Source organism: Coregonus lavaretus, assembly GCF_964263955.1.
Source record: "Coregonus lavaretus genome assembly, contig: HAP1_SCAFFOLD_1819, whole genome shotgun sequence".
In the NCBI taxonomy this organism is placed as follows: Eukaryota; Metazoa; Chordata; class Actinopteri; order Salmoniformes; family Salmonidae; genus Coregonus; species Coregonus lavaretus.
Window position 1 is genome coordinate 14,998 of NW_028157262.1, and position 21,706 is coordinate 36,703.

General features: G+C 44.5%; 2 protein-coding genes and 2 long non-coding RNA genes across 5 annotated transcripts; 2 read left to right on the top strand and 2 right to left on the bottom strand.

The window, feature by feature from the left end:
- Positions 1-407: 407 nt before the first annotated feature.
- On the bottom strand, positions 408-12,426 carry LOC311125607 (butyrophilin subfamily 1 member A1-like). Of its 2 annotated transcripts, none has more exons than XM_084199636.1 (5): positions 12,216-12,426; positions 7,186-7,593; positions 6,457-6,741; positions 6,196-6,335; positions 408-3,430 (listed from the first exon to the last, which is right to left on the bottom strand). In XM_084199636.1, exons 1-5 carry the CDS (start codon positions 12,298-12,300, stop codon positions 3,398-3,400), a joined length of 951 nt encoding a protein of 316 aa, XP_084055762.1. In that variant the 5' UTR covers positions 12,301-12,426; the 3' UTR covers positions 408-3,397. The 2 variants fall into 2 exon arrangements, with proteins under 2 accessions (XP_084055762.1, XP_084055763.1); XM_084199637.1 differs by having other exon boundaries at positions 7,249-7,593; positions 12,216-12,423.
- Positions 12,427-12,746: 320 nt separating this feature from the next.
- LOC311125610 (uncharacterized protein) lies at positions 12,747-16,512 on the top strand. The gene is made up of 6 exons (XM_084199639.1): positions 12,747-12,815; positions 13,090-13,142; positions 15,740-15,776; positions 15,855-15,922; positions 16,046-16,135; positions 16,235-16,512. The coding sequence occupies exons 4-6, from the start codon at positions 15,855-15,857 to the stop codon at positions 16,455-16,457; spliced, it is 381 nt and encodes a 126-aa protein (XP_084055765.1). The 5' UTR covers positions 12,747-12,815; positions 13,090-13,142; positions 15,740-15,776; the 3' UTR covers positions 16,458-16,512.
- Positions 16,513-16,786: 274 nt separating this feature from the next.
- LOC311125612 lies at positions 16,787-19,604 on the top strand. The gene is made up of 4 exons (XR_014612891.1): positions 16,787-16,873; positions 17,103-17,275; positions 18,431-18,645; positions 18,721-19,604. It is a non-coding gene; the product is annotated as an uncharacterized lncRNA (long non-coding RNA).
- A 5-nt stretch (positions 19,605-19,609) lies between these two features.
- Positions 19,610-21,409, bottom strand: LOC311125611. The gene is made up of 3 exons (XR_014612890.1): positions 20,496-21,409; positions 20,032-20,250; positions 19,610-19,936 (listed from the first exon to the last, which is right to left on the bottom strand). It is a non-coding gene; the product is annotated as an uncharacterized lncRNA (long non-coding RNA).
- Between the last annotated feature and the right edge of the window lie 297 nt (positions 21,410-21,706).

Sequence of the window (21,706 nt, forward strand, 5' to 3'; positions counted from 1 at the left end):
CTCAGGACTTTGTGGAAGCACCTTTGGCAGCGATTACAGCCTAGAGTCTTCTTAGGTATGACGCTACAAACTTGGCACACCTGTATTTGGGGAGTTTCTCCCATTCTTCTCTGCAGATCCTCTCAAGCTCTGTCAGGTTGGATGGGGAGCATCGCTGCACAGCTATTTTCAGGTCTCTCCAGAGATGTTCGATTGGGTTCAGGTCCGGGCTTTGGCTGGGCCACTCAAGGACATTCAGAGACTTGTCCTGAAGCCACTCCTGCGTTGTCTTGGCTGTGTGCTTAGGGTCGTTGTCCTGTTGGAAGGCTCTGGAGCAGGTTTTCATCAAGGATCTTTCTGTACTTTGCTCCGTTCATCTTTCCCTCCATCCTGACTAGTCTCCCAGTCCCTGCCGCTGAAAAACATCCCCACAGCATGATGCTGCCACCACCATGCTTCACCGTAGGGATGGTGCCAGGTTTCCTCCAGACGTGACGCTTGGCATTCAGGCCAAAGAGTTACATCTTGGTTTCATCAGACCAAAGAATCTTGTTTCTCAGTCCTTTAGGTGCCTTTTGGCAAACTCCAAGCGGGCTATCATGTGCCTTTTACTGAGGAGTGGCTTCCGTCTGGCCACTCTACCATAAAGGCCTGATTGGTGGAGTCCAGCAGAGATGGTTGTCCTTCTGGAAGGTTCTCCCATCTCCACAGAGGAACTCTGGAGTTCTGTCAGAGTAACCATCGGGTTCTTGGTCACCTCCCTGACCAAGGCCCTTCACCCCGATTGCTCATTTTGGCTGGGCGGCCAGATCTAGGAAGAGTCTTGGTGGTTCCAAACTTCTTCCATTTAAGAATGATGGAGGCCACTGTGTTCTTGGGGACCTTCAATGCTGCAGACATGTTTTGGTACCCTTCCCCAGATCTGGGTCTGAATACTTATGTAAATAAGGTATTTCAGTTTTTATTTTTAATAAATTTGCTAAAGATTCTAAAAACCTGTTTTCACTTTGTCAATATGGGGTTTTGTTTTATTTTTTATTTTATTTTTATTTCACCTTTATTTAACCAGGTAAGCCAGTTGAGAACAAGTTCTCATTTACAACTGCGACCTGGCCAAGATAAAGCAAAGCAGTGCGCTAAAAACAACAACACAGAGTTACATATGGGGTAAAAAAAAAACATAAAGTCAAAAATACAACAGAAAATATATATACAGTGTGTACAAATGTAGCAAGTTATGGAGGTAAGGCAATAAATAGGCTGTAGTGCAAAATAATTACAATTAGTATTAACACTGGAATGCTAGATGTGCAAGAGATGATGTGCAAATAGAGATACTGGGGTACAAATGAGCAAAATAAATAACAATATAGGGATGAGGTAGTTGGGTGGGATAATTTCAGATGGGCTGTGTACAGGTGCAGTGATCGGTAAGGTGCTCTGACAACTGATGCTTAAAGTTAGTGAGGGAGATAAGTGTCTCCAGCTTCAGAGATTTTTGCAATTTGTTCCAGTCATTGGCAGCAGAGAACTGGAAGGAATGGCGGCCAAAGGAGGTGTTGGCTTTGGGAATGACCAGTGAGATATACCTGCTGGAGCGCAGACTACGGGTGGGTGCTGCTATGGTGACCAATGAGCTAAGATAAGGCGGGGATTTGCCTAGCAGTGATTTATAGATGGCCTGGAGCCAGTGGGTTTGACGACGAACATGTAGTGAGGACCAGCCAACAAGAGTGTACAGGTCACAGTGGTGGGTAGTATATGGGGCTTTGGAGACAAAACAGATGGCACTGTGATAGACTACATCCAATTTGCTGAGTAGAGTGTTGGAGGCTATTTTGTAAATGACATCGCCGAAGCAAGGATCGGTAGGACGAGGGCATGTTTGGCAGCATGAGTGAAGGAGGCTTTGTTGCGAAATAGGAAGCCGATTCTAGATTTAACTTTGGATTGGAGATTCTTAATGTGAGTCTGGAAGGAGAGTTTACAGTCTAACCAGACACCTAGGTATTTGTAGTTGTCCACATACTCTAGGTCAGACCCGTCGAGAGTGGTGATTCTAGTCGGGTGGGCGGGTGCCAGCAGCGTTCGATTGAAAAGCATGCATGTGTGTAGATTGATAAGGATTTTTATTTATTTAATCAATTTTAGAATAAGGCTGTAATGTAACAAAATGTGGAAAAAGGGAAGGGGTGTGAATACTTTCCGAAGGCACTGTATCTAAACCGGCACCTCTATCACCCCCACCAGTTGGTGGCGCTCTTTTTCACGCTGATTTTCAAAACGACTTCTCCGGAAATCCGTTGCAGTGACAGAGACTCTAGGCAGTGTATCCACCATCTCTTCATGGGAACTCAAACACTACAGAACCGTTGTCCTCACGTCTCCCGTCTCCTCCGAAAGGTCCAAAATCATTACTCTCTAACCCAGTCAATGGAGGCTGGTGGGAGGAGCTTAGGAGGACAGGCTCATTGTAATGGCTGAAATGGAATCAATGGAACTGAGTCAAACATGTGGTTTCCATATGTTAGATACTGTTCCATTGTTTCCCAAAACAAAACTGTGCACCCCTTTGGGTCCCCAGGACCAAGATTGAGAAACACTAACCCTCACCAACTCAGCCCAACTGCAGATTACAGGCTAGTCTACCTTTAAGGCAAAGTTACAGGATAGAGGAGCACCTGGTGATTTTGGCAGGGAAGTTACAATGCCCCTCTTTGGCACAGTGAGAGGTCATCGTGACCCCAGAGACAAATCTTAGCACCTGAGAAGACCCTGATCAGAATATCCCTTCAGCAACTCCCTACGCGTGACCTTTGCCGCGACCCCGGCAATTCAAAACAGTCTCCCTCTTTCCAACTCAGCCAGGCTTTGATTGCTTCTGTACGCAATAGCTGGTGCTTTTACTATTAAAATGCATTGTCCCTGTCAAATAAATGAATAAATCAGCACATATTACTGACTACCTAAGCGACACCAAAGATGGCGGATGCAACAACAAATGCTGACGACATAGTGCTATATATGGAGCGGTAGGCAGACTAGTGGTTAAGCGCATGGGGCCAGTAACCAAAAGGTTGCTGGTTACAATCCCTGAGCCACCTAGGTGAAAAATCTGTCGGTGCCCTTGAGCAAGGCACTTAACCCTAGTCGCTCTGGATATGAGCTTCTGCTAAATGACTAACATGTAAATATAGCGATGCATAGTCCTATATAGTCATAGGCAAGCATGGTCCTTGGTAGCGCATGTAACTCCAGGATAGTGGGTTTGATTCCTGGGACCGTCCATACAGGTCTGCTAAATGGCATATAATACTATTATTATAAATTAGATCTTTTACAATCTTTTAAACCTTTGACAGACTGGGTTCACCGGCCTCATCTTCCTCATTCTTCGTCGTCTCCTTGTTCTTCGTCATTAAGGGTTCTGCATTACTGACGTCCAAGGTTCCTGTTTAAATGGATGAGAGACAGGACTAGAACAGAACCGTCTAACACGTCACATGAACACAGTCAACTAAGTATGTGTTTCACATCCCTGGACTGGTGAAATCTACTATGTAGTCAAGTCCTCTGTTCAACCTCTTGACCATGTAGACCAGTGGTCACCAACCTTTTCTGAGTCAAGATCACTTTGAGTGAAAAAGCAGGCCGAGATCTACCCCTCAGATTCTCTTTTAAACATGACTGAAAAAACATAAGCCTATGCAACATTAATCAATTAAAAACTGCTCTGTCGTCAGTCTGAGGGGAGGGAGAGAGCAGCGGTGAGGCTGACTGATGACCTGATGGTCAGTCTGAGGGGAGGGAGAGAGCAGCGGTGAGGCTGACTGATGACCTGCATCTGATGGTCAGTCTGAAGGGAGGGAGAGAGCAGTGGTGAGGCTGACTGATGACCTGTATCTGATGGTCAGTCTGAGGGGAGGGAGAGAGCAGTGGTGAGGCTGACTGATGACCTGTATCTGATGGTCAGTCTGAGGGGAGGGAGAGAGCAGTGGTGAGGCTGACTGATGACCTGTATCTGATGGTCAGTCTGAGGGGAGGGAGAGAGCAGTGGTGAGGCTGACTGATGACCTGATGGTCAGTCTGAGGGGAGGGAGAGAGCAGTGGTGAGGCTGACTGATGACCTGTATCTGATGGTCAGTCTGAGGGGAGGGAGAGAGCAGTGGTGAGGCTGACTGATGACCTGTATCTGATGGTCAGTCTGAGGGGAGGGAGAGAGCAGTGGTGAGGCTGACTGATGACCTGCATCTGATGGTCAGTCTGAGGGGAGGGAGAGAGCAGTGGTGAGGCTGACTGATGACCTGTATCTGATGGTCAGTCTGAGGGGAGGGAGAGAGCAGTGGTGAGGCTGACTGATGACCTGTATCTGATGGTCAGTCTGAAGGGAGGGAGAGAGCAGTGGTGAGGCTGACTGATGACCTGTATCTGATGGTCAGTCTGAGGGGAGGGAGAGAGCAGCGGTGAGGCTGACTGATGACCTGTATCTGATGGTCAGTCTGAGGGGAGGGAGAGAGCAGTGGTGAGGCTGACTGATGACCTGTATCTGATGGTCAGTCTGAGGGGAGGGAGAGAGCAGTGGTGAGGCTGACTGATGACCTGTATCTGATGGTCAGTCTGAGGGGAGGGAGAGAGCAGTGGTGAGGCTGACTGATGACCTGTATCTGATGGTCAGTCTGAAGGGAGGGAGAGAGCAGTGGTGAGGCTGACTGATGACCTGTATCTGATGGTCAGTCTGAGGGGAGGGAGAGAGCAGTGGTGAGGCTGACTGATGACCTGTATCTGATGGTCAGTCTGAGGGGAGGGAGAGAGCAGTGGTGAGGCTGACTGATGACCTGTATCTGATGGTCAGTCTGAGGGGAGGGAGAGAGCAGTGGTGAGGCTGACTGATGACCTGTATCTGATGGTCAGTCTGAGGGGAGGGAGAGAGCAGCGGTGAGGCTGACTGATGACCTGATGGTCAGTCTGAGGGGAGGGAGAGAGCAGTGGTGAGGCTGACTGATGACCTGTATCTGATGGTCAGTCTGAGGGGAGGGAGAGAGCAGTGGTGAGGCTGACTCTCACCCGACTCACTGTCCCTCCACCCTCTGCTGAGAAAAGGATACAGTGCGACTTGAGTTTGGCCATCAGCTGGAAGACTAAGTGTTGACAGTGCTGAATAACAACAAACATGAACTTAAACGTTTTGAAATCTCACAGCATCAACTTTGCTGTATTCGTTGAGTCTCTCTCTGGTTATGGTTTTAAACGTTTTGAAATATCACAGTCTACATTTTTTTTTTGTGGGGGGGGGGGGATGGATCAGCTTAATATTGCAGATAGAAGATACAATCTATCAATGTAATTGTCTGCATCACTTCCAATCCCCCATGTTTTTTATATATATTCTCCCCTTTATTACTATTCAACCCTGCCATCCTTTCCCTACTTGGGGTAAATTAGTGAACAACAACGCCCAGGCCTCTACTTCCAGCCTATACTTACTATCTACACCTTATGGACACAGTTAATTTTACAATAATTCTATATATATATATATTATTATTTTTTTTATTTTTTTTGCTCCTGAACTTCTTCTACTCTCAACCTCTCCGATCATCTTCATGATGTCCATCCGGTTTGCTTCTATATGCCATATCTTTCTAACTGTGCTCTTTCCCAAAAGCTCCCAACATACAACCTATATACTTATTATGGACACAGTATGCTTACATTATCAGCTATCTTTGTTATTATTTGTTGTTATTTGTATCAACTTTGCTGTGCGTTAGAGGCTTTGTTTTAAACCTATGGCTCGAAGATACTGTGCAGACACGGTGATCTGAGCTTTCTGATTGGCCAGTGGTCGGCCTATAGGAGGACTTGATTTGCTCTCTGGACCTGCCGGGTAGGCAGAGTTCTACCTTCAGACAAATGAAATGGGAACACTTTTCCTTCCCGGCACCAGGGCTGCTGAATCAAGTGGACCTACTGCAAACGGCACCAAAAAATTAAAATAAATAGGAACACAAGGCTTTATCGTTGGGAACTTTACAGAAATGTTTGGTGCTCGACTAGGAATGTCTTGGAGATGGAGCAGTCAATCGCGATCGACCGGTTGGTGACCACTGATGTAGACAGACATGAATTACCTCTCTCTGTAGGTTGTTTTATATAGCGCAATTAGACCTCCACCAGATAACACTACCACACCAGGAAGTAACTCCCATGACTTACCATGCTGATGGTCAACATCCCTATTTTTATCAACAGGTAGAGACCTCCAGCTACAACTGCAACTCCAACTGCAACTCCAACAAGAGCTGCAACAAGACCTGTCAGCCACGAGGACTGGCACTGCTTAGGAAACATTTGATCTGAAACACAGGATGTAGAATTATTACAATACCTAATGCGTATTACACATGAAATGACTTAAACAACAGGACATTTTTTACCGATAGTGCCTTCTTTCAAATATCCAAAACAGACCCTCACCTGGAATATGAACCCGTCTCTCCTTCATGTGTTTGATCTCCGGCTGTTGAACCCGACAGGTGAACGTGTTGTTGTCCGTTTTCGGGACGATGACATGGCTTGTCACAGTGTAGCAGCCTTCACGGTCTCTGGATGTCTCTGGAGGTCCAGCAGCAGGGAGGACACGTCCATGAACGTCACACCACTCCATGACAGGCTCTGGGTAGCAGCCTTCAGCCTCACAGCGCAGGACCACCTCATCACCTTTGATTCCTTCAATGGAGATTACTGGTCGAGACGCTGCACCTATAGAGATACAGAGATATACCACGGCTCTCAGCCAATCAGCATTCAGGGCTCAAACCACCTTGTTTATAATGTTATACCACGGGTATGACAATAAAATAATTACGTTGGTAACCAGTTTATAATAGCAATAAGGCAACTCAGGGTTTGTGGTATATGGCCAATATCCCACGGCTAATGGCTATATCCAGGTTGCGTCGTGCATAAGAACAGACCTTAGCCGTGGTATATTGGCCATATGACACACCCCCTTCGTGACTTATTGCTTAAATATAACAAGGGTTTGCTGATACTTATGGACCTTAAAATTAAAAAAGTAACTTCCAACGACACAGCATTGTACATTGAATTAGCTGGGGTAATCACACTATTAAGGTTAGTATGTAGGCTAACCAATCTATCTAACTAATACTCATCAGGCAATGGACTTGACATTGAACTCACCCTTGATTTCATGTGATCTGTCTCTTAAGGGGGATTGGGTGGTCAGCAGGTGTGTTGACTCACCAACAATGAGTTGAATGGTGGTTTTCTGGTGGTCCAACAGTGGAATGTAACAGGTGTAGTTTCCAGCATCGGAGAGTTCCACTCTGGTCAGCTTTAAACTAGCGTTGCCTTCCTCTAGTTCTTCTTTAAACAGTGACGTCCTTCCCCCGAATAATCGATTCTGGAGCGCAAGGTCGTCCTTCTCATCTCTGTAAAGATGCACCTCTTTTGGTTTTAGGTCAGGTCTCTGCCATTCTACTGTTTGATACACAGCGCTAACGGTGGGTCTCAGGGTGCAAGGCAGGATGACGTCGTCGCCAACTAAGGCCACAATGGGCTCAGCAGAACCAACAACCTGAACTGTCCCTGAGAGAAACAGATTACAGAGTGATATACTTTGAGACAAAGCAAGATACAGGCCTACTGAATGTTGAACAGGTTGACATTGACTCCCACAACAGCTAAGGCAGTTTGAACCAGGAAATGGTCAATGAGCACTGACTAGCATTAGACTAAGCAAGATATAATGTTGAGCAGGTTGACAGTGACTCCCATTCTAAAACCATCTCATTAATAGTAGGGATCAGTTAGAATAATCGGTTTATCGATTAGTTGATCGGGGGTGTTTGAATCAATCCCAGATACGGAAAAAGGCTGCATTTCCCACAGACAGCTGATCTCTCTTTAGTGAGAGCTTTATACAAGGGTACCTCAGGAGCCACTTTTTAAAGGTCCAATGCAGTCGTTTTTAGCTCGTTATCAAATCATTTCTGGGTAACAATTAAGTACCTTACAGTGATTGTTTTCACTTAAAATGGTCAAAAATAAACAAAAATAGAATCTTAGCAAAGAGCAATTTCTCAAGCAAGAATGTATCTAGGACTGTCTGGGAGTGGTCTGAGTGGGGAGGGGGAAACTGAAAACTAGCTGTTATTGGCAGAGAGGTTTGGAACTCTTTCTTATTGGTCCATTAACTAATTTACTGCATGGTGATGTCACCATGGAAGGACAAAACTCCATCCCACCAAAACAGGCTGAAATTTCAGTCAGTCTTTTCAAACAGCTCTTACACTAAAAGGGCATTATCATAATTTACACTATTTCACAGTATTATTCCAACCTCATAGTGTGGAAATCAAACACAGGAAAATCACATTTTTGAAATGTAACCACTCTCAAGTTAATAGACAGAGCTATGGGTGCAACAACTGACCATCCATTACATTTTACATTACATTTTAGTCATTTAGCAGACGCTCTTATCCAGAGTGACTTACAGGAGCAATTAGGGTTAAGTGCCTTGCTCAAGGGCACATTTACGTCATTTAGCAGACGCTTTTATCCAGAGCGACTCACAAATTGGTGCATTCACCCTATAGCCAGTGGGATAACCACTTTACAAAAAAAAAATTGGGGGGGGGGGGGGGGGTAGAAGGATTACTTTATCCTATCCCAGGTATTCCTTAAAGAGGTGGGGTTTCAAATGTCTCCGGAAGGTGGTGAGTGACTCCGCTGTCCTGGCGTCGTGAGGGAGCTTGTTCCACCATTGGGGTGCCAGAGCAGCGAACAGTTTTGACTGGGCTGAGCGGGAACTATGCTTCCGCAGAGGAAGGGGAGCCAGCAGGCCAGAGGTGGATGAACGCAGTGCCCTCGTTTGGGTGTAGGGACTGATCAGAGCCCGAAGGTACAGAGGTGCCGTTCCCCTCACTGCTCCATAGGCAAGCACCATTGTCTTGTAACGGATGCGAGCTTCAACTGGAAGCCAGTGGAGTGTGCGGAGGAGGGGGGTGACGTGAGAGAACTTGGGAAGGTTGAACACCAGACGGGCTGCGGCGTTCTGGATGAGTTGTAGGGGTTTAATGGCACAGGCAGGGAGGCCAGCCAACAGCGAGTTGCAGTAATCCAGACGGGAGATGACAAGTGCCTGGATTAGGACCTGTGCCGCTTCCTGTGTAAGGCAGGGTCGTACTCTCCGAATGTTGTAGAGCATGAACCTGCAGGATCGGGTCACCGCCTTGATGTTAGCGGAGAACGACAGGGTGTTGTCCAGGGTCACGCCAAGGCTCTTCGCACTCTGGGAGGAGGACACAACGGAGTTGTCAACCGTGATGGCGAAATCATGGAACGGGCAGATCTTCCCCGGGAGGAAGAGCAGCTCCGTCTTGCCAGGGTTCAGCTTGAGGTGGTGATCCGTCATCCATACTGATGTCTGCCAGACATGCAGAGATGCGATTCGCCACCTGGTTATCAGAAGGGGGAAAGGAGAAGATTAGTTGTGTATTGTCAGCGTAGCAATGATAGGAGAGGCCATGTGAGGATATGACAGAGCCAAGTGACTTGGTGTATAGGGAGAAAAGGAGAGGGCCTAGAACTGAGCCCTGGGGGACACCAGTGGTGAGAGCACGTGGTGCGGAGACAGCTTCTCGCCACGCCACTTGGTAGGAGCGACCGGTCAGGTAGGACGCAATCCAGGAGTGAGCCGCGCCGGAGATGCCCAGCTCGGAGAGGGTGGAGAGGAGGATCTGATGGTTCACAGTATCAAAGGCAGCAGACAGGTCTAGAAGGACAAGAGCAGAGGAGAGAGAGTTAGCTTTAGCAGTGCGGAGAGCCTCCGTGACACAGAGAAGAGCAGTCTCAGTTGAATGACCAGTCCTGAAACCTGACTGGTTTGGATCAAGAAGGTCATTCTGAGAGAGATAGCAAGAGAGTTGGCTAAAGACGGCACGCTCAATAGTTTTGGAAAGAAAAGAAAGAAGGGATACTGGTCTGTAGTTGTTGACATCAGTGGGATCGAGTGTTGGTTTTTTGAGAAGGGGAGCAACTCTCGCTCTCTTGAAGACGGAAGGGACATGGCCAGCGGTCAAGGATGAGTTGATCAGCGAGGTGAGGTAAGGGAGAAGGTCACCGGAGATGGTCTGGAGAAGAGAGGAGGGGATGGGGTCAAGCGGGCAGGATGTTGGGCGGCCTGCAGTCACAAGTCGCAGGATTTTATCTGGAGAGAGAGGGGAGAAAGAAGTCAAAGCATAGGGTAGGGCAGTGTGAGTAGGACCAGCAGTGTCATTAGACTTAACAAACGAGGATCGGATGTCGTCAACCTTCTTTTCAAAGTGGTTGACGAAGTCATCCAGAGAGAGAGAGGAGGGGGGGGGGGGGGATTCAGGAGGGAGGAAAATGTGGCAAAGAGCTTCCTAGGGTTAGAGGCAGATGCTTGGAATTTAGAGTGGTAGAAAGTGGCCTTAGCAGCAGAAACAGATGAAGAAAATGTAGAGAGGAGGGAGTGAAAAGATGCCAGGTCGGCAGGGAGTTTAGTTTTCTTCCATTTCCGCGCCGCTGCCCGGAGCTCTGTTCTGTGAGCTCGCAATGAGTCATCAAGCCACGGAGCTGGAGGGGAGGACCGAGCCGGCCGGGAGGATAGGGGACACAGAGAGTCAAAGGATGCAGAAAGGGAGGAGAGGAGGGTTGAGGAGGCAGAATCAGGAGATTGGAGGGAGAAGGATTGAGCAGAGGGAAGAGATGATAGGATGGAAGAGGAGAGAGTAGTGGGAGAGCGAGAGCGAAGGTTGCGGCGGCGCATTACCATCTGTGTAGGGGCAGAGTGAGTAGTGTTGGAGGAGAGCGAGAGAGAATAGGATACAAAGTAGTGGTTGGAGACATGGAGGGGAGTTGCAGTGAGATTAGTAGAAGAGCAGCATCTAGTAAAGATGAGGTCAAGCGTATTGCCTGCCTTGTGAGTAGGGGGGGACGGTGAGGTCAAAAGAGGAGAGGAGTGGAAAGAAGGAGGCAGAGAGAAATGAGTCAAATGTGGACATAGGGAGGTTGAAATCCCCCAAAACTGTGAGGGGTGAGCCATCCTCAGGAAAGGAACTTATCAAGGCGTCAAGCTCATTGATGAACTCTCCAAGGGAACCTGGAGGGCGATAGATGACAAGGATATTAAGCTTAAATGGGCTAGTGACTGTGACAGCATGGAATTCAAATGAGGAGATAGACAGATGGGTTAGGGGAAAAATTGAGAATGTCCACTTGGGAGAGATGAGGATTCCTGTGCCACCACCCATCTGACCAGATGCTCTCGGGGTATGCGAGAACACATGGTCAGACGAGGAGAGAGCAGTAGGAGTAGCAGTGTTTTCAGTGGTAATCCATGTTTCCGTCAGCGCCAGGAAGTCGAGGGACTGGAGGTTAGCATAGGCTGGGATGAAGTCAGCTTTGTTGGCAGCAGAACGGCAGTTCCAGAGGCTGCCTGAGACCTGGAACTCCAGGTGTGTGGTGCGTGCAGGGACCACCAGGTTAGAGAGGCAGCAGCCACGCGGTGTGAGGCGTTTGTGTAGCCTGTGCAGAGAGGAGAGAACAGGGATAGGCAGAGACATAGTTGACAGGCTGCAGAAAATGGCTACAATAATGCAAAGGAGATCGGAATGAAATGAACTAAACATCTGGGACAGTAGAGAGCAGGGCCTCCCTCACCAAAAACTTCTACTTCTAACAACTATAATTGTTTCACTGAACCACCCGAACAAAAACTCTACCAACTTCCACCTTTAGAAATCAGAATTGTTGTGAACCACAGCGGTTCAATGTTTAAAGGAATAGACTCAACCCACTTTTTTCAGCTAGCTAACTATGACACCATAGCTAACTAGCATGCTAGCATCCAATAACACACAGTTTAGCACCAACACTTGGTCACAACAAACCACCAATAGTGTGTTAACACACTAAGCAGATAATTCGTGTCCGTGTCTGTTGGCTAGCTAGCAATGGCCACTGTGTTGACCTTGTTTGAAGAACGGCTAGCTAGCTAGCTTCGTGCTACCCCCGGCACCGCCGAACAACAATGCCAACCCACAGTAACTAACCACAACAGCCCACGATGCCTAGCTATGACGCCATAGCTAACTAGCATGCTAGCATCCAATAACACACACCGGGCCCTGTTACATTTCATAGATGCTGTGTATAAGAAAGTTTAAGAAAATAACGTTTACCGCCTGTGTCACTTGATATTGATGATATAGTAATGATGTACATTAACATTGTACACAACCAGCAGCATGGCAACGCAGTCTTCATATTGTCCGTTATATGGTACTCTGGTTAAAGCGGCAGGATCAGTCCGGTGGCCCGGAAGTGCAAAGCAACATTACAAAGAATGAAACACTTTTACAAAGCTCGAGACAAATTTACATTTTGGAAAACAAATTTACATTTTAGAAAACAAATTAACAAGACGCAAAACACTTTTACCAGATTCGTCACGGAAAGAAAATGTACCACAAACCGGAAGTAAGACGGAAGTAATGAGCGTCTTCTTTTCGTGTTGTTGTTGTGGAGTTTATGGCGTCAAAGTAGTTTATGGTGACCGCCCGAACATGGACTGCGGCCGAGGGATGTTTTGCCCGTTTTGTGGCAAACACATGAACAGCTTAACGCGGTTTTGCTTTACGTGTGGTCGGTATTTAGATACTCTGCTGGAGGATAGATAATGGTTGTTTGAATTATTTTTTTCAGTGGATACCTCAGACTCTGATTCTGAAATTGTCATCACAACAAGGAGCACAGCTGAACTCAATCGTGCTGACACTTTGGTACATCAGTTATTTCTCTTTTTAAAAATATTTATGTATGTTTGTATTTATTCATTTTCATATAATTTATTAATTAGATGTACATTGGATTTTAAGCATAAAATCAATGTCCTGGTCTATATTTTAGTGGAAAAAGGCTTGTTTTGATTATTTTGCAGTAACTATTATACAGTAACACAGACAACCATTCAGCATTGATATATACTGTATGTGGTAATGGAAAAATAATGGAACCTGTTGAAAGTTGTTGATCATTTTATCCGTTTCCTCTCAGGTTTTTGAACCACAAAATCGAAGTACTCCCAAACACAAGCTGGACGATGAAAGGTAGGTGTTGCACACATGGACACAAAGGAATTTTCACACGTGCAATAATAATTCATATTTTGTTGGGCTACAGTGCTTTCACTACCAGGTAAAGTGCAATTTCACCTTTTTTTTAATTTAACTCACAAAACTGATAAAACTACTAGCAGATATTTCACTACTTATTCACATACACATTATACATACATTTATATTGCTGCACATAAGCTCAACGTTGCTACATGCTATCAGCTGTTTCTGTAACTGACTGCGGTGCACCCTCGCTCCCTACCTAAAGGACCCACAGCTGCCTGTGTGAGCAGAGCTTTACAGAATAAACCCACTGAAATACAGTTGCTCTTGCAGTTGAATAAACAAAAATTAACCAAACCATTTTAAAAAAAACACGTGAGAATGAAGTGGGGGGTATCCACTGTCCATTCATATGTCCCACATCACTGTCGATCCTGCATAGGTACTATAGGCCTTTACTGAAGTGGCACGGTCATCCAGAACCAACTTAAAGAACTCCAACACGTTTCGGCATCTAGCCTTTGTCAGGGAGTCAAATAGATGTAATGAGAGACACTGGGTTTTTTCTAGTGGTAATCCACCAATAGGAAACATGGGACACATCCATATACATAATGTTTACATGATTTGACTATTGTAGGCCTGAAGGACACCTACTGGTTTTAAGATGTCTACAACACCTACTCTAGCCCAGAACACCTTGGACACTAGAAAAGACCCATTGTCTCTCATTTCATCTGTTTGACTCGCTGACGAAGGCTAGATGCAAAAATGCATTAAAGTTCTTTTAAATTGGTTCTGTATGGCTTGGCCACTTGCAATACAAGCATTTTAATAGTTAAAAAAATAGTAGTTTGAGCTTTCTTTTATTTTATACCTTTTCCATTAAAAAACTCAAACTAACTCAGATTTGAGTCCAGGAAGCGCTCCTATCCACATGTTCTCAAAATAATCTTTTTTTTTTAATACATCTTTCTGTTCCCTCTAGTACTACATCATTTACATTACATTTTAGTCATTTAGCAGACGCTCTTATCCAGAGCGACTTACAGTTAATTATTTTTTTTTATTTTTTTTATACTGGCCCCCCCATGGGAATCGAACCCACAACCCTGGCGTTGCAAACGCCATGCTCTATCAACTGAGCTACATCCCTGCCGGCCATTCCCTCCCCTACCCTGGACGACGCTGGGCCAATTGTGCGCCGCCCATGAGTCTCCCGGTCGCGGCCGGCTGCGACAGAGCCTGGATTCGAACCAGGATCTCTAGTGGCACAGTTAGCACTGCGATGCAGTGCCTTAGACCACTGCGCCACTCAGGAGCTCAAAACTACTCAAAGCTACATTCAATCAATCAATCAATTTTATTTTATATAGCCCTTCTTACATCAGCTAATATCTCGAAGTGCTGTACAGAAACCCAGCCTAAAACCCCAAACAGCTAGTAATGCAGGTGTAGAAGCACGGTGGCTAGGAAAAACTCCCTAGAAAGGCAAAACCTAGGAAGAAACCTAGAGAGGAACCAGGCTATGAGGGGTGGCCAGTCCTCTTCTGGCTGTGCCGGGTGGAGATTATAACAGAACCATGCCAAGATGTTCAAAAATGTTCATAAGTGACAAGCATGGTCAAATAATAATCAGGAATAAATCTCAGTTGGCTTTTCATAGCCGATCATTAGAGTTTAAAACAGCAGGTCTGGGACAGGTAGGGGTTCCATAACCGCAGGCAGAACAGTTTAAACTGGAATAGCAGCAAGGCCAGGCGGACTGGGGACAGCAAGGAGTCACCACGGCCGGTAGTCCCGACGTATGGTCCTAGGGCTCAGGTCTCTCAGTTGGCTTTTCATAGCCGATCATTTAGAGTTGAAAACAGCAGGTCTGGGACAGGTAGGGGTTTCGTAGCCGCAGGCAGAACAGTTGAAACTGGAATAGCAGCAAGGCCAGGCGGACTGGGGACAGCAGGGTGTCATCATGCCCGGTAGTCCTGACGTATGGTCCTAGGGCTCAGGTTCTCAGAGAGAAAGAGAGAACGAGAGAATTAGAGAGAGCATACTTAAATTCACACAGGACACTGGATAAGACAGGAGAAGTACTCCAGGTATAACCAACTAACCCCAGCCCCCCGACACATAAACTACTGCAGCATAAATACTGGAGGCTGAGACAGGAGCGGTCCGGAGACACTGTGGCCCCATCCGAAGAAACCCCCGGACAGGGCCAAACAGGAAGGATATAACCCCACCCACTCCGCCAAAGCACAGCCCCCGCACCACTAGAGGGATATCCCCAACCACCAACTTACAATCCTGAGACAAGGCCGAGTATAGCCCACAGAGGTCTCCACCACAGCACAAACCAAGGGGGGGGGGCGCCAACCCAGACAGGAAGATCACGTCAGTAACTCAACCCACTCAAGTGACGCACCCCTCCCAGGGACGGCATGAAAGAGCACCAGCAGGCCAGTGACTCAGCCCCTGCAACAGGGTTAGAGGCAGAGAACCCCAGTGGAGAGGGGAACCGGCCCGGCAGAGACATTATAGCCTTTATCATGAAGCTAATCATTTTAATATGTTTTATCATGTTTCAGAGATGCACCAGGACAATCAACAATTCAGCCTGGACAGGTAATAAGGCAGACTGTGGCAGCATGACATTTCTTGCTTTCAGTGTTGTTGTTTCAGACATTTTAATCTTTTTTTCAGATGGTAATATCTGATGCTGAGGATCTGGATCCACCGGAAGCAAATCCAGAAAAAATGTCTTGCTACAGGTAAGTAAAAAAAAAAAAAAAAAGATAATGACTGACATCATTTAAATGTATTGAACTGATTACATGGGGAAGACATTTTTGTTTGTAAGATGTTTTAACATGGAAATGGCAATTTCCCAACAGTAAATACACAGACCTGTATTCACCAAATGTTGAGCAGGAGGACGAAGAGCCGGTTGCTGTCAATGTGAAGAATTTCCAACACACAGCAATGTAATATGCTTTTGACTATAGCACTCCAGTTTTTTCACTGTACAATAGTTCTTGTATATCTGGAATATCCACAAATGAATTAACTTTTTGTCATTACAGGGAGGAGACGGACATTGCATTACCTGACATCGTAGCAAACCTGTCTCTTCCTATTGATCATAAAAAAGTCAGCCGGTTTAACATCTCAAGGGCTAATGTTTGGGATGGGGCAGTCAGAGGTTTCAAGCGTACAACATATTCTGAAACCTGTGACATGCTGGTGAAATTTACTGATGATACTGGTGTTCTGGAAGAGGGAATTGACACTGGTGGTCCAAGATGAGAGTTTTTAACTCTACTGATGAAACACCTAAAAGACCGGCCCATTTTTGATGGACCAGAAGGACGTCGGTTCTTGGTCTACAATGCAAAGGGTATGCATATTGGTTGGATGTGTACTATAGGCTACTAATGGTTGGTTAATGCTCATTGACCAGATATATCACATGACATATGCTTGCATATTACAGTATATACAGTAATGCATTGTTTTAATTTTGCAATATGAATTCATTCACAGCTGTTAGGGAGGATGAATACTACTTGGCAGGAAAGATGATTGCTGTGTCAGTTGTGCATGGAGGTCCAGGACCCCATTTCCTGTCAGAAGATCTTGTACATTATCTTGCAGGCCAGCCTTCATTCAAAGCAACAAATAATTTAATAACTGATGAAGAAATAGGGAAAGCTTTGCAAGAGGTGAGAATAGCATAAGGGTATGGTAGGGCAGAGTTTTTTATACTTACTGCAGTGTTTTTGAGACAATGTTTACTTCCTATATCACGTGCGGAATATATTTAATTAATTTATTAGTTTTTGATAGTGTAAGATTACACCTTGCTATGTACGTTATTTAAAAAATAGTCAAGGAGATACAGTGCATACAGTTATTGACTGGGGTGTTTTTGCCCATTTTCATGTCTTTCAGATTGAGAATGCTGCTTCATTGGATGCTCTGCAAGAATGTATGATGAGACACAGCACAATGTTACAGACAGCAGGTTGTCTGAGACATGTGGCTACTGTGGAAGAAAAGAAAGAAATCGTGTCAGACTACCTCCAATGGTATATCATTGACCGCAACTCATCTGTAATTGACAGGTAAGATGATATTTGTAGTGATGAGATTTTTATTTATTTATGTATGAATTTTTTGTTTGAAATGCCTCATGGTCCCCATCTTTGGTTTATGCAAGTATGTATATATGTTATCAATTTGTCCTTAATCAGAATTTGTACCTTAGTGTATTTCAACGGATATGTGATGTCACTTCATTCTGTGTCAAACTACAGTGCCTTCATTAAGTCTGCACACCTTTATAGATTCAATTTAAAATATATTTAAATCCTTTTCCTCATCAATCTACACACAATACATCATAATGACAAAGCAAAAACAGAAATTAGATCTTAGGTTTCTCCTCCTGACCAACTCTTCCATAGAGGAAAATCAGTCCAGTTACCCCTTAAAGTGATCCATCCACCTCTGCTGCACATCTGGCAGCAGAGTGATGGTTTGAGGCTCACTTTACCCATCAAACCCTTGATGACTTGCTGCTGTTTATCCAACCACCTGCTCCATACTGTAGCAGTGTCATTTACATATGGATCTATTTCTGCCCTCAGTTCTCATAGAGATCCTGACATGCAGAGAGGTTTTAGTATCTCTTGTTAATGTCCCTGTAAATCAGATATAAAGAGTGTGGTGATGTTGTGTGTAAAGCCTGTAGCTTCATACACGAGGAATCCAGGCTGGAATTACTTCCAAAGGTGCTTCAACAGTGTACTGAGAAAATGGTTAATTAACTTGTGCGAATGTGATATTCCAGTTTTTAATTTTTATTAAATTTGCTACAATTTCTAAAAACTTGTTTTTGCTTTGTCATTATGATGTATTGTGTGTAGGCTGATGAGGAAAAAGATTAATATTACTATTTTAAATTGAATCTGTAACGAAACAAAGTTGTGAAAAAGTGCAATGGGTGTGTAGACTTTCTGAAGGCATCGTGTGAGTGCTCAAGCCACCCATCCGTCTGTGTCATTCCAGTCTTTTGTTTCTGTGTGTTATACTTACAGTTTGTAACAATTAACGTTTAATGTGCAATGCAAAAATAGGGTTTTTGAAATCCATTTTCAACAATGTTAAGGTGGATAGTAATTGTAGAGAAGAGAATATTTAATAGTTTTCTTTAGATAATTTTTTTAATTCAATTGGCACTACACAGCAGTGAAACAATGTTTGTGTTCACTCTGTAGATTCAGAGATGGTCTTTCAACCCTGGAGTTTTTGACTGCACTACAGCAACACCCTACTTTGCTGGCCCCTGTCATGTGCCACTCTGAAAGGCGACTCACTGCTTTTGAACTTGAGAGACTCTTCAAACCTGACCTCAGTCCTTCGGGGAGTAATCGAAGACTTAAAGAAAGTCAAACCATGGCCTACTGGGCAGACTATCTCCTTGATTGTGAAGGTTTGTTAGTTTGTTTTTTATAACTAGTTAAGAAAACACATGGCAGTGATGTATCTGAATTGTTTTTCTTTGCAGAAGGCCAGGCTGCTGTGTCTGTGGAAGATGTTTTGATGTTTGCTACTGGGCTGTCTTCACTTCCCCCATCTGGCTTGGAACCACTGCCACAAATAGAGTTCCTGGAGGACTCTGCGTTCCCAATGGCAAATACATGTTCAAACTCCTTGAGATTACCACTCCTAGACTCATACACTTTGTTTAAGTCACAAATGGACTTTGAAATTCAAGATAGTCCAGGATTCGGCTGTTTCTAAGCTATATGATGGATGACCCCTAGAGTTAAGACTCTGAAAAAGTTGTTGTTGTTAAAGGTTAGGGTTGGGCATCATTTAGATTTTAACGATTCTGATTCCAATTCCGATTCTTCCTTTTGATTCCGGTTCTTATCGATTCTCGATTCCGATTCTTTGAGTGGTGGAGTTGAAACGGGTCACATGCTTATTTCACAAATAAGAGGAACGTTTTATTTTGATTCAAAGGTGGGTTGCAGTTTGACGGGGCTTTTTCAATGTAAAATAAAGCCACACTAGAGCACCGCTTACTGTGCTCCATGGCTGCAAGTTGCAACAGCCTGCAACACAACAAGCACCTGGCCGCTACAGAAACCAAAACTTGCGCATGTTAAATTTGGAACCCATGATCAGATTTGAAACCCAATCCTCCAAAACGATTCCAATAAAGAAACAATTCCGATGGAATCGTATTTTTTTAAACTATTCCAAGTAGGAATTGGTTCTTGATGCCCAACCCTATTAAAGGTGCACTTTTAAAGTGCAGTTGCCAAAGTTGTTTTTATAATGCTACTGTATGTGAGCATGTTCTTTTCTCACAGTAAACATTTTGAAAATGTTTTAGATCCATTACTCTCAATACTACAAAAGTGTAATAAATACTGATTACTATTTTTGATTAATTTACTTCACACTTAAAAACAATTAAGCTTTTGGGTGACAGATTCATAAATATTGTGTTCAGACAGACAGCAGTATTCCACCACTACAAAAAAAAACTCCCTTTTTGATCATTTCATAGCTGAGCCATTTCTTTTAGTTTCATGTACAGTTCGGATGCAGACTCCCAGTTGTCTGGCTTCTGTAACTGATTGTGTTCCATGGCAAAGTCCAAGTACTCCTGCATGTTTGGGTCCCCACAAGGAGTCATTGACCGGCTAGCCTCAGGAAGGGCATCCAGTTCAGCTTGTTCACTTTGAAATCCGCAGTCTCTGGAGCCAAACCTATGTTAAATAGAATACATCATTGCATTTATTTTTCATTTAAGCTAAAACGTTACATTAATGCTTTTATCTGTTTATTATCACCAATGTATCACCTGTGTGGTAAGTAGTAGAGTTCATTGGGCACTCCTCCTGGACATGCTGCTGTTCTGGAAGGGCGAATCCTGTGGCTGTTCCACTGTCTCACACACTCATCCAAGTCCTTCTGAATAACATCACCAAAGCAATATCTCAATAGGCATTGATGCTCATGACTCCCGTTGAAGTATCCGGCATCTCTAAGGTCGGCAAATAACTCCATCCAGAACTGAGACCTATAGAAATGGATACAAATGTTTAGTTATACTATAAATAATAAAGGTTAGTTATAATGAAATGTATGGTCTGTGCATCTTTTGGTCATTCGATTTTCTTTTCAGGAACAGCTACTTTTCCTGACGGGCAGGATTTGCTTTACAAATTTGTATTGATAATTATTGTGCTCGTTTTTCATTAATCGTTCCTGAGAAGAAAATCGAATGACCAAAAGATGCAATGACCCTTTATGAAGACAACTTACCTTCCCTTTCTAAATATAGACCATCAGGACTCAATACGCTGGTTATTTATAGATGAGCCGTACATGTGGCTGGACGCTCCAGAGTAGTAGTCACTGTGATGGTGGCGTAGGGTACATTGAATTGCAGCCATTATGCCGTTCTCAGTGCCGCAATCAGTCCTCAGTCTCATGGGGATGACACCGAGGTTTCGCACACATGACATGAAATAGTGAGCAATCACTGTTGGGTTATTATTTGTTGGTCCACATTGAAGCCACAATACTTTACGTGAAAATCCATCTATGCATCCCGAAATGGCCAAACCGAATGGCTTAAGTTTGTCATAACCGTCTGCGTGCCACATATAGTTAGGTCCCATTGAGTGGTAGGTTCTTCTTGTAAACCTTCTGCGTGCTCTGCTCTCACACCCTCGAGGATTAAGCTCCCGGAGCAAATTCATCACATCATCTCTCTTCACTCGAAGATTGTACTTTTGTTTAAGTACTTGCCACATCGTGCGGTAACCAAATAGTTGTCCAGGTCCACGAAGTTCAAATCTGATGGCGTTACTCACGGCGTTTGGCGAGGAATAATCCTTTCTGCGGTACAACCCGGCTTCGTTCAGTTTACTTTTAAGAGTCCTCAAGCTGATGTTTACACCGTGTAGACTTGACATCATGTCCACGATTACAGCGTACGAGTGACCCTCGTTAAAATATTGAACGCAATGATGCAGTATGTCTGGTGTTTCCGTCTTGTCCGTGTCCTTTAAAAACTCCAAACACCGACCACACGTAAAGCAAAACCGCGTTAAGCTGTTCATGCGTTTGCCACAAAACGGGCAAAACATCCCTCGGCCGCAGTCCATGTTCGGGCGGTCACCATAAACTACTTTGACGCCATAAACTCCACAACAACAACACGAAAAAACAACGCTCGTCACTTCTGTGTCACTTCCGGTATATGGTACATTCCCTTTCCGTGACGAATCTGTCATTTGTAAATTTGTTTCGGGACTGGTAAAAGTGTTTTGCGTCTTGTCAATTTCTTTTCTAAAATGTAAATTTATTTTATAAAATGTAAATTTGTTTTATAAAATGTTAATTTGTTTTATAAAATGTAAATTTGTTTTCCAAAATGTAAATTTGTTTTCCAAAATGTAAATTTGTCTCGAGCTTTATAAAAGTGTTTCATTCTTTGTAATGTTGCTTTGCACTTCCCGGCCACTCTC

Coding starts and splice junctions, on each gene's coding strand:
- LOC311125610 (XM_084199639.1), top strand. CDS start 15,855: ATGGTAATATCTGATGCTGAGGATCTGGATCCACCGGAAGCAAATCCA. Junction 15,923..16,045: donor GAAAAAATGTCTTGCTACAG/GTAAGTAAAAAA, acceptor ATTTCCCAACAG/TAAATACACAGACCTGTATT. Junction 16,136..16,234: donor AATTTCCAACACACAGCAAT/GTAATATGCTTT, acceptor TTGTCATTACAG/GGAGGAGACGGACATTGCAT.
- LOC311125607 (XM_084199636.1), bottom strand. CDS start 12,300: ATGAAGACTGCGTTGCCATGCTGCTGGTTGTGTACAATGTTAATGTAC. Junction 7,594..12,215: donor AATATCAAGTGACACAGGCG/GTAAACGTTATT, acceptor TGTTTCTCTCAG/GGACAGTTCAGGTTGTTGGT. Junction 6,742..7,185: donor CAGATCACATGAAATCAAGG/GTGAGTTCAATG, acceptor GTATCTCTATAG/GTGCAGCGTCTCGACCAGTA.